The 12,601-nt window shown below is 39.2% G+C and overlaps 1 protein-coding gene across 4 annotated transcripts in view; it reads right to left on the bottom strand.

Annotated features, from left to right (window-relative positions):
• rnf213 (ring finger protein 213) overlaps positions 1–12,601 on the bottom strand; it is a 164,878-nt gene that overhangs the window by 138,501 nt on the left and 13,776 nt on the right. For all 4 annotated transcript variants that reach the window (XM_062970800.1, XM_062970802.1, XM_062970801.1 and 1 more), the window contains 3 exons: positions 8,300–8,977; positions 6,578–6,750; positions 450–608 (listed from right to left, as the gene is read on the bottom strand). In XM_062970800.1, coding sequence (XP_062826870.1) covers positions 450–608; positions 6,578–6,750; positions 8,300–8,647 — 680 coding nt within the window. In that variant the 5' untranslated portion in view covers positions 8,648–8,977. The remainder of the gene's footprint in view (positions 1–449; positions 609–6,577; positions 6,751–8,299; positions 8,978–12,601) is intronic.

Raw genomic sequence — 12,601 nt, 5'->3', positions numbered from 1 at the left:
AAATTTCATGGGCTACACTTTAAGATTCAAAGGCTTATATGAGCCACAGACCATTGTGCCATGACAGAGAATGAGAAGTGTGTGTGATCCTGAAGTGCATTTCTGGTTTACAGGCTGACTTTAATTAATTGAAATGAAATTTCTCCTTCTTCCTCTGCACCCCATCCCTGTATACCAGAATTTGTTTTCAGGAAAGAAAAGGAAGCTTTATCTTCTTCCTTCAGCATGCAAACAGTAAGCCAAGATCCTGGGTTCTTGTTGCCCTTGTAAATAAGTTTCAGGAATAAAAAAAATTGAACCACTCCCATTTGGAAAAAGGCAGGTAAGGCTAAAAACTTGTGTTAATGGCACAAATGAAGGCATAGTGGAAACTAAATCCTTTGTCAATATTGGCCTCAGGCAAGATTATTTATGACTCATGGATTTATAGTATGCATCACTGCACTTACTTTGTACAATTCAATTCACAGATATTGTCTTTCCAGTTCTGAAAACCATCAATTCCTCCTGCACGAATGAAGATTTTGTGCTTCTCAGGATGTAGTTTGAAGTCTTTAGACAGTATGGCATGAAAATATACCGTAATCCCATCCCGAGGTGAAACATGGCTACAATAGTAAGAAAAAGATAGCATAAATTATTCCAGTGTATCAATGGAGAAGGCAAATAAAATTCATTCTAATGGAAAGTTAAGGTAAAGGTTTTCCCCTGACGTTAAGTCCAGTCATGTCTGACTCTGGGGGTGGGTGCTCATCTCCATTTCCAAGCCGAAGAGCCAGCGTTGTCCGTAGACACCTCCAAGGTCATGTGGCCGGCATGACTGCAAGGAGCGCCGTTACCTTCCCGCCAGAGCGGTACCTATTGGTCTACTCACATTTGCATGTTTTCGAACTGCTAGGTTGGCAGAAGCTGAAGCTAACAGCGGGCGCTCACAATGGATCCATAATAATCAATTGCCCATACTTAAATTCTACTTATTAAACCAAAATGGGGAAACAAAGACTATCAAGTTAATTGGATACTAGATCATGCACTAGAAAAAATTTAAGGTGTAAAGAAACAGGAAACACTAAAAATGTCATAGGTACTACTTTAGTACCACTTTAATTGGCACTAGTAATTATGAATAACACGATCCTGGATTTTAACTTACTTCAAATAAAAGATACACTTATATTTATACACTTACATTTTCCACATCAATCTTTGTTTTTTATTTTGCCTGGGTTATTGGTATGTCAGACGGGGCATTTTTGTAGAGTTCATGTGGAGGGCCTATCATCTGATTTCTTCTGGACTAACAATTATAATCCTAGCAGATTCTGCTATTTTAATTTTTTCTCGCTACACTGAATAAAAATCTTCAAGCAAGTCTCACAAATAATCCCTCCTAATTTATTTGGCCTCAATCCTTTTCCAAGGGTATACACCACAGGTTCATGAAATTAAAACCTATTTCCACGTTCCATTTTAGGGAGTTTATTTAAAGTCTGAAGTACTTCAGCTTTATTTAAAAAATCTCCTGAATAGTTTTAGTCAAGATGTGAGAATCTGAATTTTTTTCATCTTCAATTATGCTGGGACTCTGATTTACATTTCTGGATGTCTCAACATGGGAATGATAAAGTTAACCACCTATATGGAAGAGGGATTTTTAAAAAAATGTATTTATAGTGTTCCCTCACTTATCACAGGGATTACGTTCCAGGACCACCTGCAATAAGTGAAAATTATTTTAGTAGTTATACACTATTTTAAGTCTTTATCAACCAATCATGTGTTGATGAATCTCCTCCTCCTCCTGTTGCCACTTGGGCTCCTTTTCTCTCCCTTCGGCTTCACCTTCCACCCTTCCTTAGGCTGTAAATTGTAATTTTTTATTATTTATAATATTCTTTTAGAGTTTATTGAAAAACCGCAAAACAGCGAATCCGTGAAAAGTGAACCGCGAAGTAGTGAAGGAACACTGTATATCTTGCCTTTCTCCCCGTGGGGACTTAAGGCAGCTAACAATTCCACACTTTAGAAAAGTTTAAAAGTGCAATTCAAAAGTTAAAAAACAACCGAATAGTACAGTGTGGTAAAAAAGATTAAAATATAGCAAATACACTTCAAATAGTTTTTGCAGTTTAAGATGTACCGATCCTCTTTTCAAATTAACTTGTACCTTCCTCATTAAGGTTTACTTTTTTACTTCCAAAAAAGCTTTGGGCACCATGTTGTGCCTCTCTCTAGGGAAGTGCTTCTCCAGTATTTTGGACTTCAGCTCTCAGAAACCGCAGCCAGCTTACCAGCTGTTAAGAACTGTAGGAGCTGAAGTCCAAAACACCAGGAGGAGCAGAGGATTTATTATTATTTTTTCACAATGTATAGTAGGGAAGATAGAATTTATTCATGTTATTGTTAGTAATTTAATAGATTAGTTGAACAGACTTTAACAAATTTCTGATCATCTGTAAGCCGCCCTGAGTCCCCTCGGGTGAGAAGGCAGGGTAGAAATGTTATAAATAAATAAATAAATACATAAAAAGGAGGATAGTGAGGAGAGCAAATAAGAAATAAACCACTATATTGTTTTACATTCAGTTTTTTATCCCTATTGTCCTAGCATTCATTGTTTTCACTACTAAAAATTTTGAAAAGCTTATGTTTCTTCTCTATAATAGAAGATTCTTATTGTTCTTTAAAGGATAATAAGAACCCTGGAGGAGAAAAGTTTGTGAAACACTGCTGTAGGGTGTCATCAATGCAAGAGTGTTTAGGAAAGGGCTCAGTACACTTGCAGTTTAGGTAATGCTGCTCCAGCCATTATCACTGAACAATCAGCCTGCTTAGATAAGGCAGTTAGATATACTGGTCAACTGTTGCAAACATCTATCTTCCATTCTGCAAAATACACACAAAGCCAATTCGGAGAGACTACTCTGCTTTTTGGGCTCTTAGAATTGGAACCATTCATTACACTGCCTTGCTTGATGTCTCTGGCTACCGAGTGATCCCTTATCTTCTTGACTTCTGAGCTTTTATTTACCTATATCTAGTCTCCCGATAAATTTGTTGTTGCTTTTGTGTGTCTCAAGTCATTTCAAATTTTTTATGACCCTAAGGTGATCCTATTAAGGGATGGAGGGTGAGACAGTGTGACTTGCATAGGTCACCCAGTGGATTTCAATGGTCAAGCAGGGAAGCAAACCCTGATCTCAAAAGTCCTAGTCCAAAGCTCAAAACACTATACACTGTCTCAGTGAATTACAACTGCACAATTCAAATTACCAGTTATGACCTATACAAAATATATACAACTCTGGTGCAGATTATCTGAAAAGTCATATATGAGCCTACCCAAATTCTATGATACTAAAATATAACTCCTCTTGGGAATTTTTTTACCACCTCCACTGAAGATTTAGAAGATAATTTTCCCCTTGTGGAAATAATTCTGGCTGGCAATTTTAATGCCAGGGTGGGCAACTGTATGCATTCTTAATTAGATAATGTGATTTGTGACCCTGATGATACACAATTTATTTTTATTCCTGCAGCTTGTCAATCAAAAGATCATACTAACAACTTTGCAGTCATTAATATAGCTAAATTTGCACTGTGCTTTAGCAAACATTGGCTTAATGACTTGTCAAAGTTTCCCGATGCAGATGGGTCAGGGGTTGTAGTGTGATAGTTTATGTGCTGGTATCCCCCCACCTTTTGAGTTCTTGTTGGTTCTATTTCAAATTTTGAGTCTGCAAAATGTGAATCATATACATGTTTGAAATGGTCATTACAAACAGTGGCCACTTTTAAGGCCTTTATAGAGCAGACCTCCATTTCTAACTTAAAATGGGATATAATCATGGCAAATAGCCTAGGAACTGTGATGGGGCTTTTTCATATCTTAATCATCCAATTGGCAAATTCTCTTAGAAGCCATCCCCAACCTGATGGGGGCACATGAAGTTCAAATAATTTTGAGTTTCAAAGATCTAAATCTGGTGTGGATCTTGTTAATCTTCGGAATTATAAATGCTACCTCCAACATTTTATCCAGCTTAAGCAGCAATCACTAGCAGAATTTAAGTGGAAACAACTTCCAAATGCATCTGTAACAAACAACTTTAAGCAATTTCGGTACTTGGTCAATGGACTGAGCAATTCAAGTCCAACGTTTACGTCATCAATCTCTCCATCAAACTGGTGCAATTATTTTTCCAACCACTTTCAGGCAAATGAGTTAGAAACCCAGAGCTTCGTGATAGATTTTCCTGAATTGATCGACTGGCTTCCTGTTTCAGTACAGGAAATTGAAGACCTGGTAGTTGGTCTAAAAAAAATGGAAAAGCGGCTTGATCGGGTTTAATTATCTCAGATTTTGAAATCAGTTCCTGTTTGGTGGACCCCGCTCTTGGTGGCAGTGGGCAATTGAGCATCCTACCAAATAATTGGCAATTTGCCATTATAGTGCCAATCTACAAAAAGTGTGACTCCTACCAATCCTTCCAATTCCTGGCCAATTAGCCTTTATCGGTAATTACACAGCTTTATGTGAAATTTTTATTAAGTAAGTTGCAAACCTGGCTGGACCATAATAAAATCACTTGCCCTGAGCAAGCTGGATTCTATAAGGATAAATCAACATTGGATCACTACTTAGTACTTTCGCATTTGGCAAACAAATACAATCATAGAGCTGTAAGGGACCACATGGGTGATCTAATCTAACCCCCTGCCATGAAGGAAAAGCACAACCAAAGTATTCCTGACACATGGCCATCCAGCCTGATTAAAAGTTTCCAAGGAAGGAGCTTCCACCACACTCTGAGGCAGAGAGTTCCACTGCTGAACTGATTGTACGATCAGGAAGTTCTTCCTCATGTTCAGGTGGAATCTCCTTTCCAGTAATTTGAACCCAGTGCTCCAAGTCCTAGTTGCAAGGGCAGCAGAAAACAAACCTGCTTCCTCTTCCTTATTTATTTATTTTAAGATATTTTTAACCCGCCTTTCTCCGCAAGTGGACCCAAGGTGGCTTACAACATATAAAACATACAATGCAGAAGTTACAACATAGTTAAAATATTCGATATAACCAATTACCACACTTTTACATATTTATACATGGCTATTATGTCTCCTATAAAATACTCCATGCATAAAGCATCTATCCATGCTATTTGCTGCTTTTGTTGATCTATCCCAGGGGTCCGCAAGCTAAGGCCCGGGGGCCACATGCAGTCCACCGAAGCCATTTATCTGGCCCCCCTGGCAACGGCTCCCGACTCCTCCACCAAAGAAGGTGTGTGCAGCATGAGGGAGGAGGGAAAGGCGCATTTCCTGCTTCTTGGCAGGGGGTTGGACTGGATGATCCATGAGGTCTCTTCCAACTCTATTATTCTATGATTCTATGCCTTTCCCACCTCCTCCCTCATCTTCAAAGCTTTGCTAGATTAAAATGGTATTATTTAATTATTAATTATTAAGGGGTGCTTTGCTAGTGCTTTTGGTGCACAAAGGCAGAAGGGGGTTGGACTAAATGGCCCAAGGGGTCTCTTCCAACCCTCGTTACTATTATTATTATTATTATTATTATTATTGACAGAAGGACACAGTATAACACAGCAAACAAGATATATATGCTGGATTTTGTATCACAAAATCACAAGTCAAACACTTACCAAGCGTTTAGGACTGTGTGATATATTATTATTATTATTATTATTATTATTATTATTATTATTATTATTTTATTATGACACAGCAACAAGATAGATATGCTGGATTTCATAATAAAAAATAATTATAATTATAAATATTATTATTAACATTGAGGCTGGGTGGCCATCTGTCAGGGGTGTTTTGCTTGTGCTTTTGGTGCACAAAGGTAGAACGGGGTTGGACTAAATGGCCCAAGGGGTCTCCTCCAACCCTCTTTATTATTTTTATTATGGTTATGATTATTATTAACATTGAGGCTGTATTTGTTCCCGTTTTGCTTTTTTTACTTCAAAATAAGATATGTGCAGTGTGTATGGGAATTTGTTCATAGTTTTGTATAAAAACTATAGACCGGCCCTCCAACAGTCTGAAGGACTGTGGACTGGCCCTGTTTAAAAAGTTTGGGGACCTCTGATCTATCCTAAAAGGAGCCTTTGACTCAGTAACAAGAAACTTGTTGTGGGACAAGTTGAGGTCTAAATATTGATCCCAGACTTTTGTTTCTAATTAGACAACTGTACACCAATACTGCCAATACTATTTGCCAAATTAGATACTCTGAAGAAGGCCAGCTGACTTCTAGAATTAGTGCTACACATGGGATCAAGCAGGGCTGTATACTGGCTCCTATATCATTCAACATAATAATAAATACTTTATGTTAGCATGCATACAGTTTGGTTTCTTGACATGATATACAAAATAAACATTATAAAGTACTTCAAAAGTTTTAGTTGATGTCTTAGTAAAACTGCCATCTTTCCTTACAGAACAAGAAACAAAAACAAAGAATCTTCATAGAAACAAATCTTATTCATCAGTTCTTTTAACATTAAAAATCGTTATCTCAATTTTAGAAAGAATGCTATACCTCTGCTTAACTTTATTGTCTTTGTCATTTTTCTGTTGCTTTCCGGGCTTTTGTTTAGATTGTTCCTTCTGATTTGTAATAGGAATATTTCCCTTCTTCTCAGATTCTTCCATTGGAGTTTCTTCTTTTTCACAGATTCTCTCTTTTTTGGACTCACCTTCCATCTTTGCTTTCTGAAACATACAAATGTATTATGCTTTAAAACAAGTGTACATAAATTTGCCACCTCTCGCCATACAGCCATGTTAGCCATTTGTGGCCTGATCAATAGGATACTTTTTCATCCTGGTTGCAACATGTGATTAGGCACTTTAACATTGAGAATAGAGAAACCCCAAACACAACCTGTGTTTGTACTGTATAAATAAATTATTCTTTTAGCATTGCTAAGGAAGTTCTACACTGCACTGTCACCTCTCTCTCTTTATGTTTGATCACCTCCCTGCCCCACCCTCTCGTACACAAGTAGTATAAAATCATGGAAGTGCAGATTTGAAAAAGACTCATCCCTGCCTCCAACACAAGGGTGCTCCTTTCCAGTGTTCCTTGAGCTAGCTAATGTGGTGGTCTGATAACATTTTCCACTTAGAAAGCTAACAGCCAGCATAGTATTGGCACCCATTAGCTACACTGTTTCTGTATCTCCTGGAAACATGTCATAAACCAGCACCCAAGGGCTTGCAGACTACCACTAATCCAAAAATCATCATTTTGAGTAACACCAAGGTCTAGTCCATATCTGCCAGCAGAAGACAGAACACAAGAAAGCTTGTTATGTGAGTGAACTACACATTAAATCTCTCAGCAATTTACTTTTTCAATGGAACATCAGCAGCACTGTGGGCTACTGCACCTAGCCCCTTCCCAAAGATGTGTATGAATATAACTTCTATCCCTCTACCAGCATAGTTATTGTTCATACTGAGTGGGAATGGTGGCGATTAACAACCTAGTACATCCAAAATATGCTGTTTAGGGGGGAAAGGGATTAGGAATAATCCATATTTCATTGAATTTTGATGACCATTTTTATTGTATTTTTAATAATTTGGCAGCCCAAGATCCTGAAAAAAAAGATAAGAAAAGGTCTGGATACTTTACCAAAAATCACAGGAAGCATTAGGGACAGCAAAGTGGGGCTCAAGGGTCAGGAATGGAACACTAGCCACACTTTCCCTGCCCATGAATCATGAGGATACTTCTGTGTTTTAACACATGCTCCTCCCAGTACTTCCTATGTTGATGCTCCTTGTCCAAAGCCTATCAAATGCCACAGAAACAAACACCTCAAGTGTGAAGTGGGGGTGGAATCTGCTTGCAAGGCTGAATCCTAAACTGTCTATCATTCTAGCTTTGCTACACTTATCAGCAGCTTTTGGCATCATCATTCATGGTATCTTTCTGGTAAGCCTTTCAGGTTTCGGACTGAAAGGACTATTTTCGCAGTAGTGCCAATCCATACTGATAGTAAGTTCCAAGTATTCGTGCTCTAAGTCTCTTATTAAACACCCTGGCCTTTGGCAAATGGTGGCCTGCATCATTTGTTGTGCCATGTAAATTGTTCAGTATCTAAACAAAATCTGCGAGAGAAATCCTCAAATACCTGGAGTCCACTACCACTGATAGGAAGGTGAGCTCTCCCCCTCTCATGCCAAAGAGGTCTTTGGAAGGTTTGTCATGCCAAAACCATCATATAATCAATAGAACCAATGAGCAACTTACTTTGGTATCTGGAACACTGCCCTGTTGCTTGTCTACCTTTCCAACATTTGTTTTACAGCTCTGCTCCATTTCAGATTCAGATTTCTTAATTCTCAGATTATGTTTTTCTGAACTCAATTTGGGATTTTTATTTTCAGAAGATTCAATACAGGAGTGAATAGATGACTTGTTCTGTCCAGCTTTTTCAGAAACAGGTACTCCATCTCTATTCAAACTCTGATTATTCCGTGTATTTTCCAGGAACTGCTCAGTTGCAACAGAGCTTACGTCACTTTGTTTTTTGCTAGAACTTGCATTTTCATCATTTGTAACAAACTTTTTTGAGACGTCCTCCTTCATCTTTTCCATTGTGATAGCCACATTAGCATGTTGTTCATCAACACCATTTTTACAGTTTTTTTCCACATTAACTTTGACATCAACACTCTCTTTATTTTCTATAACACTTTCTGAATTCTGATTTGTGCCCAAGGGATTTGGATCAATCAGACCTCTACTGTCATCAAAAGACTCAGTATGTGATTTGGTCAGTTTAGCTGTTTGGGTCTGATTTTCTTTTGATGAGGTACTTTCTGGATTTAGAGAATGATCAAGGGTAGGCGGCGAAAAACTTAAGGGTGCTGCCAAGGTTTCCTGATTTTTCAAGTCTGGTTCTTTCTGATTATTTTTCTTCTTTTTCTGCAAAACAGAATAAAAATTACTTTTAAAAAACTCCTGCTTTTACAGTTTTTCAAGCAAATATAATCATGCCTATGTGTTTATTATACATAAACCACTAATTACCATTCCATCACATGATTACATGAACTCACTTCTATATATATAAAAAAATGTTCTGGACTTTTTACCTAAAAGTAGGCAATGAAACTAAATGACCCAGAAACACGAAACTTGACAACACAACCCACAATCCCTGCCCCTAGGTTCCGACAACATAACCAAACATCGGGGACGGAACCATGGCCCCAAAAATCCCCAAAACACAAAAAAGCCATGTGCGCCTGCGCCGACCAGGACGCGGCGCGAGGCCCTCACACGCTCCACCCCCAACGATCTCTCTCACGCTAGTCTGTTCCCGCCGCCGCAGCCATCTTTGCCACCATCCCTACACCAGCACGCGTGAGGAAAGAGAGAGGGCGCTGAAAGCAGCGGGTTCCTCAACGGGGTTCACTGTTTCTTTGCCGCTTTTCTTCTGCCTTTCTTCCAAAGCACTGGTGGGCTTGGGAAGGCGGAAGGAAGGACAGACCGCCCGGGGAGAAAGCAAGGATGACGAAAGCGCCGTTTCAGCTCTCGGGACTGCACAGCAGACCTCGCTCTACGTCACTAGAAGAGTAAGCTGGCCTCAAAATGACGGGCCTGAAGATCCTCTGGGGGGGGGGAAGGGGCCAGGAGAGCAAAGTGGGCTGACAAACTCTGGCGCTTCTGAAACTTTGAGGGGAGGGAAGGGAGCAAAGGAGGCGGACGGCTGTATGACAGCCAAGAAAATGGCGTAGGCCGCAAAATGGCCACCATCATCGCCACCATCCCCTCACCACACATAGCTCCGACAGACCCCTCGCTTTGCCCCTCCCACCATTCACAAAACACCAATATCCTTCTCCCCAACTCCTGCCTCTATAATCCACAGAAGCTGGAGGGATGAAAGCATTGCCTGCTCAACAAAGTGGACAGATACCCTGCAATACTATTAAAAAACATATTAACACCATCCTCCAATACTATAAAATAACATTACTATATACATATCAAGACCAGTCCTACAAACCACCAATCATCAACCACACATTTGTAACACTACAGAAGCTACACAGCACTACCATTCATCTTCACCCATCCAGCTTCACCGTAATAATAATAACACTCATAACATCCTAGAATCCAAAACTGACAATATACAGTAGAGACTCATTTAGCCAAGCCTCGCTTATCCAAGGTTCTGGATTATCCAAGCCGTTTTTGTAGTCAATGTTTTCAATATATCGTGATATTTTGGTGCTAAATTCATAAATACAGTAATTACAACATAACATTACTTCATATTGAACTACTTTTTCTGTCAAATTTGTTGTATAACATGATGTTTTGGTGCTTAATTTGTAAAATCATAACCTAATTTGATATTTAATAGGCTTTTCCTTAATCCCTCCTTATTATCCAAGATATTTGCTTATCCAAGCTTCTGCAAGCCCGTTTAGCTTGGATAAGTGAGACTCTACTGTACTACAAACCATTAACCACAAAAACTTCCACACCAACAAAATCCAAACACTGCTGACAAATGACCATCCAGTGAAGCCAAAATAATGACAATGAAGGTAATAACAATAACAATAATACAACCATAGAATTCTACAGTTTGCAAAGACCCCAAGTGGCCATCCAGTCCAACCCTTCTATCATGCAGCACCCAAACAAACCACTCTTTACAGATGGCCATCCAACCTTGACATAATCATCATCATTATTATACATAAAGACCCTCTCTAGCCTCACCTCTTTCAACCACACGCAACACAAAACCACACAAAACAAAGCTCAGTATCAGCACACCAATCCAATCCCTATCTCCCATCTCCACCACAGCCAAGGCACAGAAAGGCCTAGACACACAACCGCCAGCTAAACACTGAAGAGCAACAAAGACACAAACAAAACAACAATACCACACAACAACACAATTGCCCACAGAAAGATATCTGCAGGCAGACTAATATGCCCACAAAAACAATGATGCGGCATGACTCACATGTTCACAAAACATGTCACACAAATATTCCCTGCACACCTTCCACCAACACCAATGACAGACAGCCAAACCAATTGATACATAGCCTACCATAGATGAGGACAACACGTACATATATACCTCTGATACATCCCCAACCCTCCAACAAAAACACAACACCTCAAAATACACAAGAAACACACTAATATACCAACTACCTGACATTCCAACAGAATTCTGAAAGCTTCCTATTCTCTTCTAGGGCTATTCACGAAAAGGACCCCGTCCTAGCTATTCCACAAAGAAAAACGAATATAGGCCGCCATACACGAGAAAAGCGGGCACAACAAGAAGCCATTTCACAACAAACCGAAACTGAAAATGGAACAACCAAAAATATTATATATCCACAAGCTTTAGGACATAATATATACAGTAGAGTCTCACTTATCCAACATAAACAGGCCGGCAGAACGTTGGATAAGCAAATATGTTGGATAATAAGAAGGGATTAAGGAAAAGCCTATTAAACATCAAATTACGTTATGATTTTACAAATTAAGCACCAAAACATCATGTTATACAACAAATTTGACAGAAAAAGTAGTTCAATACATAGCAATGCTATGTAATAATTTGCCGGCTCACTACAGCCACTCCTAAATGACGACACGAGACTCGCTGTGTTATCACAAGAAATTTTACTGTAGGAAACATCGACATGAAAAAGCCAAGAATGGAAGGCACCGGTCAGCATTCCTTTATATACTCCCCCCCCCCCCCCTCATTCAAAGATATATTTCCCGCCCGACAAAACCCTGCAAAGTTTCCCCGCCAAGTCAGCAGTTACAAGTCAGGGTTACACGTTGCAGGTGTCTTATCAGTTCATAATGTCAGTGACCCTGATTTTTGGCGCCATAATCCAGGCCCTGGAAGCAGGGTTCTGACAGTAATTACTGTATTTACGAATTTAGCACCAAAATATCACAATATATTGAAAATACTGACTACAAAAACATTGACTACTGCATTGGATAATCCAGAACGTTGGATAAGCGAATGTTGGATAAGTGAGACTCTACTGTACTAATGGCAACCACTTCCAAAATACTTCAGTTCAAAAAAAGACCAGACTATCCTACCACAGTAAAGATAAACCACACTCACCACAGTCGGACATCAAGTTGAACCACAAACCAAAGACAACACTGATCCCAAGCAATCTTCGCTCGAGACGAAACTTGAGGAAGATAACAGACTTCAAGTACTACTACTGATGTAAGTATAAAGGAGGGAGGAGGTCACAACATACAAACAACCTTATGCATACTGACGAACACAACTGGACTATCCCACATCAATGCGTGACCGGGCACAGTTAGTTCAGTTATAAATATTGAAAGGCAGAAACTAGAGTTCCCTACATAGTCTGTCCCTTTCTGTGAAGAAAGGTCATCAACCAAGCACAAACCCGGTTCTGTAATCTAAACAAAGAACAGGGCACAAACTACAATAAGCAGGTGAACTGAAGAAAGATTCTAACAAAACAAATAGAGACAACTGGGAGAGACTTATAA

Source organism: Anolis carolinensis, chromosome 2, assembly GCF_035594765.1.
Source record: "Anolis carolinensis isolate JA03-04 chromosome 2, rAnoCar3.1.pri, whole genome shotgun sequence".
In the NCBI taxonomy this organism is placed as follows: domain Eukaryota; kingdom Metazoa; phylum Chordata; class Lepidosauria; order Squamata; family Dactyloidae; genus Anolis; species Anolis carolinensis.
The sequence above is the reverse complement of the archived record's forward strand: the minus strand, read 5'-3'. Positions and strand labels throughout refer to the sequence as shown.